General features: G+C 43.8%; 1 protein-coding gene across 1 annotated transcript in view; it reads right to left on the bottom strand.

The window, feature by feature from the left end:
• Window positions 1-251: 251 nt before the first annotated feature.
• MED28 (mediator complex subunit 28) overlaps window positions 252-16,717 on the bottom strand; it is a 33,155-nt gene continuing 16,689 nt past the window's right edge. The window contains exons 3-4 of the mRNA XM_068267697.1: window positions 15,974-16,086; window positions 252-681 (exon numbers count right to left, since the gene is read on the bottom strand). Coding sequence (XP_068123798.1) covers window positions 484-681; window positions 15,974-16,086 — 311 coding nt within the window. The 3' untranslated portion in view covers window positions 252-483. The remainder of the gene's footprint in view (window positions 682-15,973; window positions 16,087-16,717) is intronic.

The raw sequence follows: 16,717 nt of genomic DNA, 5'->3' as shown, positions 1-16,717 counted from the left end.
TCTATAGATACTGTGAATGGTGGTAATCACTAACAAACTGCTCCCCATCCCCTTCTTGCACCTCTGACACTGTAGTTGCCATTGGCAGGTTTTGGTGCGCAGTGGCAATTGTTATGTATAGAGTGCTTGGGGGGCCCCACTGTAAAACTTGCATCAGGGCCCACAGCACCTTAGCTACGCCACTGAATAAAACAAATTTGTGCCAAAACCGCAGAAGGAGAACAACATCAAAAATCCCAGGAGTGAAACCATTCATCTGTAATTGTACAGTACAAACCATTTTATATGAAATACCAGTTTTATAAAAGCTCAGAAGATTTTTTTTTTTTTTTATGAAATCAGAAGAAAAACAAAAAACAAAACCATACCTGCATACAAAACAACAATACAAAACCAGATATAAAAGTTGTCTACAATTCCTTATACACAGCCTGTGTATGAAAAGAATAAAAAGGAATAGCATGGACCTTCCATATACTGGGCTCATGTCTGCTTCATAGGAGCAGGAATATTGGCTGAGGCTTGTTCCAGGTAAGCGAGTGGCCCCTGCGCCATCTCCGTTGTCTTCTTTGGGCCGCTATTGATGTCCTCCAGAACTTGCTGCCAGCTGCGGAGTTTAGTGAGGTGCTTTTGGATGAGTGCTTCTTTTCTCTGCAGCTCCCCTCTAAGCTCCGTCACATCCTGTTATTAGAAAAGGAAAGGTTATAAGACGTTAGAGGTGCCTTGTGAGTGAAACAGAGCTACTGCTCTGGTAGAAGACTGTCAGGTCCCAATTTATTATTTAAAGGAGAGGGGAGCCAAATATATATATAAAAAAAAAAAAAAAAAAGACTTGCCTACGTGGCGCTTCCTCCAGCCCCTAAAAGCCTATGGGTCCCTCACCACAGCTCTGCTCTCTGCCAGGGTCCTGCAGCTAGGTCGGGCAGCCTCCACGGAGGGGACCCCAGGACACTGGCAGAGAGCAAAACTGTGGCGAGGGACCCAGGTAAGTAAATCTGATTTTCTTTTATTTGGCTCATGTGTCCTTTAACCAGTTCAGCCTTCAGTGTTTCACCTTATGCATCTGAGCAACTTTCACCTCCCACTCATTCGCCAATAACTTTATAACTACTTATCACAATGAACTGATCTATATTTTTTTCAGCCACTAATTAGGCTTTCTTTGGGTGGTACATTTTGCTAAGAATTATTTTTTTCTAATTGCATTTTATCAGGAATATTAAAAATGTTTTTGGAAAAATGTATTATTCCTGTTTTCGGTTATTATAGCTTTAAAATAATACATGCTACCATAGTTAAAGCCAATGGGTACCGCTTATCCAAATAAAGTCAGATACTCACCTAAGGAGAGGGAAGGCTCGGTCCTAATGAGCCTTCCCTCTCCTCTCCCGGTGCCTTTGGTGCTGCGCTAGCTCCCCCCTTCCCGTCCGCCGCCGCAGGGACTTCGGAGGTCTTCGGGAGCACTCAGGCTTCCGAAGACGGGCCGCTCCATACTACGCACGCGCAATTGCGTCATATAGGACGCATGCGCATGAGTAGTATGGAGCGGCCCGTCTTCGGAAGCCCGAGTGCTCCCGAAGGCTCCGAAACATCCCTTCGGCAGCGGAAGTGGCAGTATTTGATCGAACTGGTCGAATACTGTTACGGGGGATCCTGCGCGGGACCGGGCACCGGGAGGAGGGAAGGCTCATTAGGACCAAGCCTTCCCTCTCCTTGAGTATCTGACTTTTTTATTTTGAGAACGGTAAACATTCACTTTAAAACCCACACATTTTATTTGCTCTTTTGTTCTGATTATTATACCATTTAAATTTTGTCCTTATAACAATGTAGGACGCCAATATTTTATTTGGAAATAAAGGTAATTTTTTTCAATTTGCGGCCATCACTATTTAAAACCTATGTTAATGCTTAGAAGAAAAGGCCCTCTGCCTGAGAAACAAATGTAAATCTAAACCAATCAGTACTTCCATATGTCAATCTTTATTATTTAATAAAGATTGACATATGGAAGTACTGATTGGTTTAGATTTACATTTGTTTCTCAGGCAGAGGGCCTTTTCTTCTAAGCATTTTACTTCTGCTGAGACAGCTATTTTGGTGTTATAACACAATTTTAGACTTTTTTTGGCTTCTATATTTACAACCTATGATTTAAATAAAATCATAGTAATATACTCTCGTGACATGCATATTAAAAAAGTTCAGAAACTTAGTTAACTATTTATGTTTTTTAATTGTCATTTTTATTTTGTTGTGAACATTTTTATTTGTTTTTTTTGGGGAGTGGGGGGTAAACCGTTAATTTCAAATGCAATGGATTGTGTATATAAGAAAAAAAAGATATAGATGTAGTTTTAGTATTTGGCCACAAGATGGCTTCAGTAATTTTTTTCAACCTGTAAGCGAATGTAAGCGAGTGCTCGCTTACAGGGAGAACGTGAAAACTGAAAAAGAACGCTGCTTTTCAAAAAAAAAACATTGGTCTTTCATAAGGGGACTTGGATCAACTAATGGGAACTGTGTTCCCATTCATTGATCCCCAGGGTAACAGAAGACGGCGGGAGCGGGGCGGTGCGAGGGGCCAGCGGCAGTTGGTGCAGCTTATCTGGACGAGTATATCCGTCCAGATAGGCTGAAGTGGTTAAAGTACAGGTGTATAACTCCAGTTGTCGAGGGCCATATCCATTCCAGTGTTTAGGATGGACTAAGGAGAAATGTGTACTCATTTATAAACTCACCTTTCCTGATTTATGCCGTGCCAAAAAACTTCACCCTTGAGGACTGGAGTTCAACACCTCCAATTTAAAGGGTACCTTAAAAGGGAACCTGAGGTGTGGGACATTTGGAAGCTGCCACATGTGCCGGCCGTCCGCGCACACGCAGAAGATCCCAACTGACGCAACTGAGCCAGCTACTGGGATATAAAATGCTTCCGATTCCCGCTCTCAGGTACACTTTAACTAGTTGCCTGGTAGTCCTGTTGATCTTTCTTGTTAGTAGGGTCTAAACCCCACACCTGAAACAAGCATGCAGCTAATCTTGTCAGACATCTGACATATGCTTGTTCAGGGTCTATGGATTTAAGTATTAACAGCAGAGGATCCAAAGGACAGCCAGGCATACTGTAACAGGAAATATCCCTCTTACCTTGGGTTCCCTTTAAGTGAAACAAATATGTTCAGATTTGTTTCGCTTTAGGCTTCCTGTAAAGACAGAGTCACAAACTACTACTACCTGGTGATTCAAGTATACAGTACCTGTCATTATCTTCACCCTTCTCCAAAGAAAAGCAGATATTTAATCAAACAGAAACCATCTGACCCCTTAGTTTATAGTGTCGCCAGCTCCTCTATTTTCAATATAGTGATGTATTTTCCATGTTGACAAAGAATGTAATATAAAAAACGCATTTAATCACTGCTAAAGCCTTACTTTTAAAGGAAACCTGAGATGGGGCAGGAGAAAAAAAAAATACATAGCTGGGGCTTCCTAAAGCCGCCTCCAGGCTGAATGCTTCGTCGCCACCAACTGCTGCCTTCTGGATGTTCCACAATCAGCCCCAGTAGGTCCTCTGGTCTGGGGCGTACTGCGCATGCGTGGCCTGGCAGCGCACACGCCCCCATCATGTTTACATTGCCGGGAGCGTTCTGCACCCGCTCAGTACTACTGTGCAGGATGCTCCCGGGACGAGATAGCGCGTGTGGCAAGACTGCTACTGAGCCGACTGTACGACTTACCGGGTCCGACTGCAGAAGATCAAGGAGGCAGTGGAGGACAACGAGGGAGCAATCAGCCTAGAGGGGGCTGGAAGATGCCCCAGGTATAATTTTTTTCTCCTGCCCCACCTCAGGTATACTTTAAAATAAAAACAAAGTTCCTCTCCAGGAAGTTGACACACCCTGTAATTGCTAACTTCAATAAGGAGACTGGTAAAGTTTTGGTCTTAAATTGATAGCTAAGCCCATCATTGTAGCCTTTTTATTTTGTTAGTAACAAAGCTGCAAACATTAATTGACCTTGAGTTAAAAATGGGCTATGAAGCAATGGAAAGCATAAAATCAATAACTACTCTTTTGCAGTTCAAAAATATAAACCACAATTCATTCTAAAACAAGATCAAAGTTAAAACTACACAAACCAAAAGACAATTGGAAAACCTTAAATAACTTATGAAATATTTAACTAAAAAAACTTAGAACATAGCTGTAGAATAGCTGGTGATTACAATCTGGCAAGCAGGAGAGAAGAATTCCTCTAAGGACTGAACCTCTGTATTACCGTAAGTCGGGTACCCAAGATACACAAAGGACTAAAAGACAACTTTACTTACGGTAACGTCTTTTCCAGTAGTCAGAAGGACAGCACCCCTGGATGAGACTTGTCTCCCTCCCAATCGTGGACAGGAACTGCAAAAGAAAGATTTGCATAACAAATAGGCAGCCATATATAAGCTACTAGCTTACCCTCAGTACTTCAGTTAATACAAAAGATGACACGGACCGGTATAAATGCCTACTTACATAATTATTATTCCACCCAAAAATAGGGCGGGTTGCAGGGGTGCTGTCCTTCTGACTACTGGAAAAGACGTTACCGTAAGTAAAGTTGTCTTTCCCAGAACGTCATTGGACAGCACCCCTGGATGAGACGATGTACCAGATATGAGATCTAGGGCGGGACCACTGCCTGCAGTACTTTTCTTCCAAAAGATAAATCTGCTGCGGCTGAGATGTTTAGGCGATAATGCCTCACAAAGGTATTGTGACTTGACCAGGTAGCAGCTCTGCATATCTGTTCTATTGATGCCCCTGACCTCTCTGCCCAGGAAGTCGATATTCCTCTTGTAGAATGAGCTCTAATTGAAGACCCTAACTGCTTCCCTTGAGCTTGATATGCCAATGTAATAGCCTGTCTGATCCATCGTGCTAGAGTCGTTTTGGACGCCTTGTTGCCTCTTTGTTTCCCAGCAAATAGAATGAACATTGCGTCAGTTTTTCTCCATGGACCTGTTCTCTCCATATATTGTATAAGACATCTCCTCACATCCAGGCAATGAAGTCTCTTTTCCTTGTCATTGTTAGGATTCTCACAAAAGGAAGGAAGGAAGATTTCTTGATTCCTGTGAAATGAGGAAACAACCTTTGGTAGAAACGCTGCATCCGTGCGTAACGTAATTCTATCTTCAGAAATGACGCAGTAGGGCTCTTTAATAGACAATGCCTGTAATTCACCTATTCTTCTAGCTGAAGTAATAGCTAGCAGGAAAATGGTTTTTAGAGTAAGAAATTTATCCGAAATCTGTGATAATGGTTCAAAAGGGGCTTCACATAACCCCTGTAAGACAGTATTTAAATCCCATGAGGGTATTCTGGACCTGATTGCTGGTTTCAGTCTCTTTAAAGCTTGGAAGAATCTTAAAATTAGATTTTCTTCTGCCAGCCGTCTTTCTAGAAATACGCTTAGAGCAGATACCTGTACCTTCAGAGTGCTTATACTAAGCCCCTTCTTGTATCCACACTGAAGAAATTCTAATACGGATTTAAGTGATGTATTGTCACAAGATCTTTCCGAGCACCATTCGTTAAACACTCTCCAGGCCTTTTGGTATATTACTCGAGTCACCTTCCTCCTACTCTGTATCAAAGTTTCTGATAATTCGTCTGAAAAGCCTTTGGACTTCAGGATGCCCCATTCAGCTTCCAGGCTGAAAGGTGAAGGCTGTTTAAACTCGGATGCCACACTGGACCCTGGGACAACAAGTGAGGTATGGGAGGAAAGACTATCGGATCTGTAACCGCTAGTGTTCTTAGTGACGTGAACCATGGTCTCTTTGGCCATAGTGGAGCTATCAGGATTACTCGAGCCTTGTCCTGAATAATCTTTTTTATTACTCGTGGTAGCAATGGTATTGGAGGAAATGCATACATCAGTAACTCTCCCCAATTGATCGAGAAGGCGTCTACTTTCCAAGGTAGGTCCTCTGGAAACAGGGCACAAAATTGTTGACATTTCGCATTCGCTCTCCTTGCAAATAGGTCTACTTCTGGGCAACCCCATTGTAACGTCACTTGCTGAAAAACTTCCAGATCTAGTGACCACTCGTTCGAGTCTAACTTCCTCCTGCTGAGGTAGTCCGCCAAGTGGTTTGAGGTTCCCTTTAAATGTATTGCAGTTAATGATAAAAGATTTCTCTCCGACCAGAATAGGATCTTTGCCGTCTTTTCCCATAAGGATTGACTCCTCGTGCCCCCTTGCCTGTTCAGGAAAGCTACAACGCTCCTGTTGTCTGTTCTTATTCTGACATGAGAATTCTCTATTAGGGGGCCGAAATGTAGTAAGGCTTGCCATACTGCTTGCAACTCTCTGTTGTTCGATGACTGTGACCTTATTGTCATATTCCATGATCCTTGAGCCGGCAGAGAATTGAAGTGGGCTCCCCAACCCCACAAACTGGCATCGGTTGTGATTGTATTCTGTTGTGGATAATTCCATAGATGACCTGGAGATAGATGATCCAGACGTTGCCACCAGATAAGGGAAGTCTTTACACTTTGTGGAATGATGATCTTCTTGTCTAGAGTCACCAGAGACCTGTTCCAAGATTTCAAAATCCATATTTGTAGAAATCTCGCATGGAACTGTCCCCACTGGATCGCCGGAAAGGCAGAGGTTAGAAGTCCTAGAAGAGCCATGGCTTTTCTTAGCGATATGCTTCTTAATTTCTAAAATGAGAAAATACTATTAAAAATAGCAATGATCTTCCTATCAGGTAACAACAGTTTCTCTTCTCTGGTAGAAATATTGAAACCCAAAAATTCTAGACACTGGGAAGGAATCAGAGCAGACTTTTCCCAATTAATTAACCAACCTAACTCCTGGAGGATGCCCAGAGTTATAAAAAGCTGATCATTAACGGATTTTTCAGAAGAACCCCATAATAAAAAATCATCAAGGTAACCGACAATATTAACGTGTCTTAACCTGAGAAGAGCTAATACTTCAGACATAACCTTAGTAAATAGCCATGGGGCAGACGATAGTCCGAAAGGCAAGGCATTAAATTGAAAATGTCTTACCTCTCCTTCCATCCACACGGCAAACCTCAGGTATTGTTGGCAGGATAAATGGATTGGTAGATGTAGATACGCATCCTTCAGGTCTAGGGATGCCAAAAAATCTTCCTTCTGTAAAAGATGAACCACAGATCGAATATTGTCCATCCTGAATTTCCTGTATTTGACTTTTAGATTCAATTTCTTTAGGTTTAGAATCAATCGATAGGCTCCCTGAGGCTTTTTTACCAGGAAGATTGGGGAGTAGAATCCCTGTTCTCTTTGACATGCTGGAACCTGTCGAATTACTCCTTTCTGAAGAAGAGACTTTACTTCTGACTGGAGGGCTACTAATAAGGCTGGGTCTTTTGGACAAGGTGTTAAGACAAAGTTTTGAGGGGGGAGATGTTCGAACTCTATTCTGTAACCTTCTAATATTATGTTTAGTAACCATTGATTGGTGAATAGTTGTTGCCATATTTCGTAAAAGTTGGTGATTCTCCCCCCCACCGGAATGATGGCGTCATTGTTTGTTTGTCTTTTTAGTATTAGTAGCGGTATTGCGGGGTCCTTGTTGCCTGTAAGGAGCCCATCTTCTACCCCTGGAGGATTTACTATCCGTTTCATTTTTAGCGGGGGCCCGAAATGGCCGTTTATTCTGAAAGGGGCGCTTCTTTGGGAAATTTTTCTTATTATCTGCTGTACGATCTAGTGTATCGTCCAGCTTAGACCCAAACAGAAGATCTCCTTCACAGGGGATACCACAAAGCTTAGATCTGGATGAGTTATCCCCATTCCATGTCTTAACCCATACTCCCCTTCTAGCTGAGTTCACTAGTGCGGTGGTACGGGCTGTTAATTTAACCGTATCGTCTGCTGCATCAACCAAAAAATCTGAGGCATTAGTGATTTTAGGAAAGTCATTAAGGATTTCTTCCCTAGACACCCCATTTGCTATTTTATACTGTAATTCTGCCAACCAAGACTTCAGAGATCGACTCACTGCTGTCGATGCTACTGCCGGTTTAAAAGTTAATGAAGCAGACTCCCAAGCCCTACGCAAAACAGTAACCATTTTCTTGTCTATTGGGTCTTTAAGGTTTCCGAAATCCTCAAACATAAGGTCTGATTTTCTTGAAACCCTGGAAAAGGACGGATCTAGTTTTGGCGGAGGGCCCCAATAAGCCTGGTCATCAGGAGAAAAAGGATAACGCTTAGATAAAGATTTTGGCCAAAAGGCCCTTTTCTCAGGATTTTGCCACTCTTTCTTGATCAAAGTTTTAAGAGTAGAATGGACCGGGATGAACCTGGATTGGGGGTCCGCCAATCCCTCATACATTTGGTCAAGGGGTGACAAGGGTTTTTGCTCTGATTTAATACCCATTGTTTCATGCATGGATGTCAAAAGATCCTTCATTAATTCTGTAGAAAAAGCAAACTTTTGTGGTTTTTTAGTCTTATCCATCTCCTCCCCCTCAGATATTTCATCTAATGCAGAAATTTCTCCCTCAGAAAATTGAGAACCTTCTACCTCACTATCTCTGCTTCTCCTAGCCTGCACAGGAGTACGAGATAAAGGAATTGGAGATAAACCACTGACATTAAGGTTAACAGGAACCTCATTGCTAGGACCAGGCATTTCAGCAGGGCTGGGAGCTACAGTCTGAGAAGAAATGGCAGAATCTTTAATTTCCTTGATGGCTGAAGACATTTCTGACCGCATCCATCCCATCAGATCCTTAAAGATCACTGGTGATTCATCCTTAACCAGTTTGTTTGTACAATCCTGGCACAGCTTTTTTGAGGTAGAGGATGACAAGCGAGAGGAGCAAATGGCACATTTCTTCACAGATTTACTAGATCCACTAGACTGTGTGGAAGATTTGTCAGATTTGTCCTGTTTTCCAGGCTTTTCATGTTTTTCTGGCTAAAAAACATAATAACAAACCAACCATTAGTACCCTCTCTAGTATATATAAAAATACACATATATACACACTGTACAATTTGTACATAAGTACTTGCCAGAGAGGTATCTTGGGCTGGCCTGGCAGACTGCGCAGGAGCTGACCCAGAAGCGTCCTCCATGCTCACTTTAGACAACCAGAGTGAGTCAGGAAACAGATTTAAATAATCATCACATGACACAAAGAAATGCAAACAGCCACCTGAATACTCAGTTCATTAGCATGTTTCTCATTTGCATAAGCCTTTCAAAGGTTAGCCAGCCGCGGCACCTGCCGCTTAATTGCTTAAGCGTATTAGCATAATTATCCCCCTTCTGCGGCACCTGCCGCCTGTAAACCGTTACCTTAGCGGATCAGCTGATGCTGATCCGCAATGACCGCCGCGGCCGCCTGCCGCCTGATCTGAGTCACACTGGACGCTGCGCGTGACGACTTCCGGGAAGACCCGGAAGTACCTTGTCTCCCAAGCGCGCCTGCGCTATATCTCCGCTGCCTTGCACGGAGAAGCCTCCTCCACGCTGCAGGGCTCCCACTGTCACCTGAATCAGCCTAACTGGAGCCCTGAAAGACGTTGCCCCTGAACACCTGTCAAGGATAGCACTCTGGAGACCTCTCCTCTGCATTCCGTCCGGGACAGGAAACTGAACTGAAGTACTGAGGGTAAGCTAGTAGCTTATATATGGCTGCCTATTTGTTATGCAAATCTTTCTTTTGCAGTTCCTGTCCACGATTGGGAGGGAGACAAGTCTCATCCAGGGGTGCTGTCCAATGACGTTCTGGGAAATACTTGATTTAAAAAAAAATAATAATTAACGGGAAAATGTTCTTATTTCATAAATTAAAACCACAGAAAGCTCAGCCGGCCCATACCAATTCACACATGAATGAATAAGTTTAATTTATAGCAGTTGGCTTCAGACAGGGTTGAATAATAACCCTTAAAGGGGTATGACCGGGGTCATATGAAGGTAGAACTGATAGGGTGGCAGGCAGCACGGTGTAGTGGATAGCACTCTGGCCTTGCACCGCTGGTTCCCCGGGTGAATCCCAGATTAGAAACTATCTGCACAGAGTTTGTATGTTCTCCCCATGTCTGACTGCGTTTCCTCTGTGAACGCCGGTTTCTCCCACTCCCAAAAAGATAGCTGGTTTCTGCCTAACAAAAAAAAATATAAAAATAAAAAGCCCTAGACTACAAAGGACTATGGTAGGGATTAGATTGTGAGTTCCTCTGAGGGGACAGTTAGAGACAAGAATACATATACTCTGTAAAGTGCTGTGGAGATTAGAGTGCTATATAAATACTAAATAATAATAAGGTTAATTGCACACCAAACATTTTTTTCTTCCTCTCTTCTCAAACACGATTGAAGGGCATCCAAAACACCCAACCTTTTCCAAATAATCTATTAAGGACAGTAACTTTCCTGTCTCAATTACCACAGATTACAGCACTGTGGGGTTGGTATAAGGGGTTTCTGAGTCAGGCTGTGGGATGGTTATAGTAAGGGGCATAACCAGTCAGTCATTCAATCTCCCTCTCTATCCTCCATTAAAGCGGACCTGAACTCAGAATTTGAAAACAGGGCATAGCAAACCATGTAAAAAAACGGTAGGCAAAAACAGTGCAATTACTGTACAAAAATATGTAAAAAAGACTCTAATTACAATAAATCGATAAACCCCACCCCCTGTAACATAGCTGTCGGCAATGCTCGGCAAGCTCAGCTGCAAAGGTCTCTGGGAGACCTCCTTCTGCTGTCTGAAAATCCGCCTACCAAGACACTGCGTCATCAGGAGGCGCCTCCAGTGCCGATAAACATGACAGCCTCAGCACAGACAGCTGAGGGAGGTGAGAGCCAGCAGAACAGTGGAGAGAAGGGAACAAGGGATATCGGACACTGGAGGAAGCAAGAGAGGTACAGCCAGCAGGGGAGGAGAGATGAGTCAGCAGCGAGGGGCCAGCGATGTCATCACTTCAGCGGAACAGCAGCACTACACAGTAGCCTGAGGAGGCATGTGCCCCCCCTCACAGCAAAAAGCCTCTCAGGACGCAGAACACACAGCTATATAGTCACAGTGAGCACACAGCACCACGCTCTGCTGTGTGAATGGGTGTGCTGCCCTCCCCCCTCTCTCCCGTAGCAGAGTGCAGTCCATCTGAAAAGGGTCTCTGACACATTTCCCCAGCCAACATTCTCCACTGTTCACCGATCAGCAGCCAGCAGGAGAGGGGGAACTGCTGTAACATCTGCTGAGTGAGAAGATCAGGACCTCTGAACTAATGCGAGTCCTGCACACTCCCACTGCTCGTCAGTGCTCTCATTATGTCGCTGCATGCTTCTTGCAGCCTCATCTGTGTCCTGGACATCTAATCGCTACACGATATGCTGATCATAATAACTGATTAGTAGTGCAAGGGCAGTCAGTTGTTGTGGAGTCTGGCATATGGATGAGAATAATAGCTTTATGCTTTACAATGACATGCCTGTCCTCAAAGGAGCTCACAATCTAATCCTACCATAATCCTAGTGTAATGTCCTGCCATATTATTATGTATTTATATAGCACTGACATCTCCTGCAGCACATTACAGAGTACATAGTCATGTCACTGACTGTCCACAGAGGAGCTCACAATCTAATCCTACCATAGTCATAGTCTAATGTCCTACCATATTATTATGTATTTATATAGCACTGACATCTTCTGCAGCACATTACAGAGTACATAGCAATGTCAATGACTGTCCTCAGAGGAGCTCACAATCTAATCCTACCATAGTCATAGTCTAATGTCCTACCATATTATTATTATGTATTTATATAGCACTGACATCTCCTGCAGCACATTACAGAGTACATAGTCATGTCACTGACTGTCCTCAGAGGAGCTCACAATCTAATCCTGCCATAGTCATAGTCTGTGGGAACTAGCTCCACTCAAGTCTTCTTGCTGGCCAGTTCTCCAAACAGCTGTGACCTCTGTAGCCGCAGCAAGTTCTCTACTTCACGAAATATAGACCATGCTGTGTCTACACAGGTCACATTGGTTTGAGAGACTGAAGAAAAGGAGCCTCTGGTAATGGGTGCAGCAGGGGTGCAGAGCTGGGAACTCAGGTACACAGAGATCTCACCACCTGAGCCCCTGAGAGATAGAAGAATCCAGCAGGGGGAGGGGAGCCTCTGGTAATAGCTGCAGCAGGTGTGCACAGAGATGTCACCACCAGAGACCCTGAGAGATAGGAGAATCCAGCAGGGGGAGGGGAGCCTCTGGTAATGGGTGCAGCAGGGGCGCAGAGCTGGGAACCCAGATGCAGAGAGATCTCACCACCAGAGACCCTGAGAGATAGAAGAATCCAGCAGGGGGAGGGGAGCCTCTGGTAATAGCTGCAGCAGGGGTGCAGAGCTGGGAACTCGGATGCACAGAGATCTCACCACCCGAGCCCCTGAGAGATAGAAGAATCCAGCAGGGGAGGAGCCTCTGGTAATGGGTGCAGCAGGGGTGCATAGCTGGGAACTTGGGTGCACAGAGATCTCACCACCAGAGACCCTGAGAGATAGAAGAATCCAGCAGGAGGAGGGGAGTCACTGGTAATGGGTGCAGCAGGTTTGCAGAGCTGGGAACTCGGGCGCACAGAGGTCTCACCACTAGAGACCCTGAGAGATAAACTAATCGGGGGGGGAGGGGGGGGCTGCCTCTGGTAATGGGTGCAGCAGATGGGCAGAGCTGGGATGATCCTCATACACACTAAGAGGTTTGGCACTTCACAGTGTAAAAAAGACTGAACAGGTTTTTTCTAAAAAAAAAAAAAAATTCATAAATATGTTTCACTGTTAATGCTTCACTCTTTATAAAACTGACCAAATGTCCACTAAAAAAATATGACAGGCACGCATATGCTTCACTGATATTACTTCACTCTTGCCAATTTCAGGAAAAATGTTTTTTTGCCAAAAAGCAACCATTTTAGATACACAATCGCCCCCTCTCGTTATCAGTTCACATACACACTAAGGCTCCCTGCACACTGCAAATCCGCTTTCCGATTCCATTTCAGATTCCGATTTTCAATTCCGATTTTCCCTGAATACATTCAACAGAATAAACGGATCAAAAAACGCAGCATGCAGTACAGATTAAAAATCGGAATCGGATGTAAAAACTGATCAAAAATCGGAATCGCATGCAGTGTGCAGAGAGCCTAAGAGAGGTTTGGCGCTTCACAGTGTAAAAAGGACTGAACAAGTTTTTCCCCAAAAAAAACATGAATATATATATGCTTCACTGTTAATGCTTCACTCTATATAAAACTAAACAAATGTCCACTAAAAACATATAACTGTCCTTTTTACACTGTGAAGCGCCAAACCTCTCTTAGTGTGTATGTGAACTGATAACTAAAGGGGGCATTTGTGTATCTAAAAGGGTTGCTTTTCAGCAAAAAACGATTTTCCTGAAATTAGTAATTGAAGTAATATCAGTGAAGCATATGCGTGCCGGTCATATTTTTTAGTGGACATTTGGTCAGTTTTATAAAGAGTGAAGCATTGACAGTGAAGCATATATATTTATGATTTTTTGGGGGAAAAACCTGTTCAGTCTTTTTTATACTGTGAAGTGCCAAACCTCTCAGTGTGTATGAGAGCTCGGATGATCCCCAACCTGAATCACGAGTGATTCAAATGGGGCTTAATTAGTCCATGCGCTATGTACTGGTAGGAGAGGGGGGGCTTGCAGGGGGTGGTGAAATAAGAGGGGATTCCATCTGTCAAGCTACCTACAGGGGACGACAAGGGCGGCTGGATGATGTAAGAGAGGATTCCCCCTGCGTGACACCTACGAGGAGGAGAAGGAGGGTTGGGGGTGTTTGACATAGGAGCGGATTCCCTCTGCAACGTGACACCCCCCTACCTCTGCCGGACAGGATACGAAAGGGGAGAGCTGCATGACTACAGGACATGATATGGGATCTGGCACAAAACGAATGGGAAGAGCTGCAGGACTACAGGATGACAACACAAGATCTCACACTGCAGGAGGCATAGTTAGAGAAAAAAATAATACTTTATCAAGGTGTGTGCCAGTACAGTGCAGGGCAGCAGCAGAAGCCACAGCTGTCAGTTTCCTGTAACAGGGCGACTGATGATGACCTCATGACATTGGGCTGTAAATCTCATTCTGTGGGCGTGAATGGGCATGTCTAACTCCAACTGTAACACCGCCCACAGAATCAGATACTGCACCTCCCATGGAGTGAGAGCTGCAAAATGGAGGGATAGAGCTCTAAGATGGAGCCTGCCATTCCCTTTTATTCATAGTTGTATTGCACAAATATATCTACTTTTATATTGCCCTTCACAAGTGTTTTGTGTCTAATCATTAATTTCAAAGGGATAAGGAGGCTCAATTTAGTGACTTTTTTTCAGTTCAGTTCCTCTTTAAGTATAAATAGGGCCTAAAAACAACAGGATAGGCAAGCTAAATAAGTAATTTCTTTTTTGTTGAGTTTTTTTTTTCATAATTATATGTAACAGTTAACATGGAGTTTCACCCCACTTTAAAAGGATACCTGAGGTGACATGCGACAAGATAGACGTGTATGTACAGTGCCTAGCACACAAATAACTAGGCGGTGTTCCTTTTTTTTCTTTCTCTGCCTGAGAATTAAATATCAGGTATGTAAGTGGCTGACTCAGTCCTGACTCAGACAGGAAGTGACTACAGTGTGACCCTCACTGATAAGAAATTCCAACTATAAAACCCTTTCCTAGCAGAAAATGGCTTCTAAGAGCAGGAAAGAGATAAAAAGGGTAATTAGTTCATACATTTTAGCTGTGGCATACTTCAATGAACGGGTCATTGAGCAAAAACAATAAAACAATTAAAACGTAAAAAGTAGATTTAAACAAAATAAAACCGTGGAATATATTAAATAGTTCATTACTTTATTTTCGCCTCAGGTATCCTGTAAGCTTTGGTGCGGGTAAAGACTGCTGAGCCTTAACAAGCCAGACTTCGCTAAGCAGATTTCTCTATCTTTGGATGAACTGTAAGGGCTCAGCCACACTATTCTGAGCGCTTGTGATTAGCGCTTTTTAAAAAAATCGCTGCCGTTCACTTAAAAATCGCTGTAAAAATCTGTGTTGTGTATGCGATCACATCGATTTTTACAGCGATTTTAATGAAAGTGAATGGGAGCAATGTTTAAAAAACGTTCAGAAAGCGATAATCACAAAGCGCTCATAGTGTGGCTGAGTCCTAAAAGGTGAGGCTTGTGGTGTTATAAATCTAGCTCCCAGATTAGACAAACTACTCAGCCTGGTCCCTGCAGCTGAAAGTCATTGGGAATTTGGATTAAAAGAAAAAGCCAGATACTTACCCAAGGAGAGGGAAGGCTCTGGGTCCTAATGAGTCTTCCCTCTCCTCTCCCAATACAGCGCTGGCTCCCCCCTTTTAAAACCCCCACCACAGGTGACTTCGGAAGTCTTCGGGAGCTGAGTCCTCAGCTCCATACTGTTTCTTTGGCTCCATACTGTGCACATGTGGGTGCGCTAGAGAGGGCGCTTGCACGTGCGCAGTATAAAGCACTCAGGCTCCTGAAGACTTCAGAAGCCTCCCTTCGGGGGAGACAGCAGCATTTGACCGAATTGATCGAATGCTGCTACGTGGGATCCTGCGCTGGAATGGAAACCAGGAGAGGGGAGGGAAGGATCATTAGGACCCAGAGCCTTCCCTCTCCTTAGGTACGTATCTGGCTTTTTTTTAACTTGATTCCAAATGACTAAATGCGGAATACACTATCTGGGATGTAATTTACCGGTAGTTTAAAAATAAATTGCAAAGTGAGGTTCTTACTTTGGACTCTCCACCTGAATTGCACTCACAGCTAATTGCTAATATTTGAACTTTATGATAAAAAGTAAAAACAAAAAAACACTGCATTCTTGCCTCTTTAATGACTTGTTCTGGCTTTTGTACAGAGAGATGTAATCTTTTCTGCAGGAAAAAACATTCTGTTTGTCTTGCAACATCCAGGAACTTCTGAATGCATTGTTCAACACCTGTGGAAGAAAACACATGTAAAACAGATGTTTTAACACAATCTGATGTTCTTCTACATTACAGACCTGGCTCGTTGATAGCTACAGGTTATATATAATTGTACACCACTACGCGCATCTTGCTTGCATATGAACATTTGGTACTTATCCGTTAGCCGGGCGCATCCGGCAGGTGGCGCTGTTGTAGCGAATTTGGATGCGCTGTTGTATCTAATTTGTATCTAATTCCATTCATAGTTACTGAACGTAGTACTGTGTGAATGGAAGCGCCGCAGGTGGCGCTAATTACATTGTTGATACGCACGATACAGTGTGTTAATGGCAAGGAATATACATTGTATTTGAAGTGGCCGGAATGAAAATGAAGGCGGCGGCAATGTAACACATGAAGCCGCCGCCGCCTTCGTCTGTTCTCCCCCTTTGCCCTCTCGCTTGTATACAATGCTGCCAGCCTGCGGGGACATGCGTGTCCCCCCAGAGTCGTTCGTCGCGGCAGGGAAGCCTGCTTGTTTCCTTGCGACGAACGACTGTGGGGGGACACGCGTGTCCCCCCCAGCTGGCAGTGTTGTATAGAAGCGAGAGGGCAAAGGGGGAGAACAGACGAAGGCGGCGGCGGCTTCATGTGTTACAT

The sequence above is a fragment of the Hyperolius riggenbachi genome, chromosome 1 (genome assembly GCF_040937935.1).
Source record: "Hyperolius riggenbachi isolate aHypRig1 chromosome 1, aHypRig1.pri, whole genome shotgun sequence".
Taxonomy (NCBI): domain Eukaryota; kingdom Metazoa; phylum Chordata; class Amphibia; order Anura; family Hyperoliidae; genus Hyperolius; species Hyperolius riggenbachi.
Note: the sequence above shows the minus strand (reverse complement) of the source record. Positions and strands in the feature narration are given on the sequence as shown.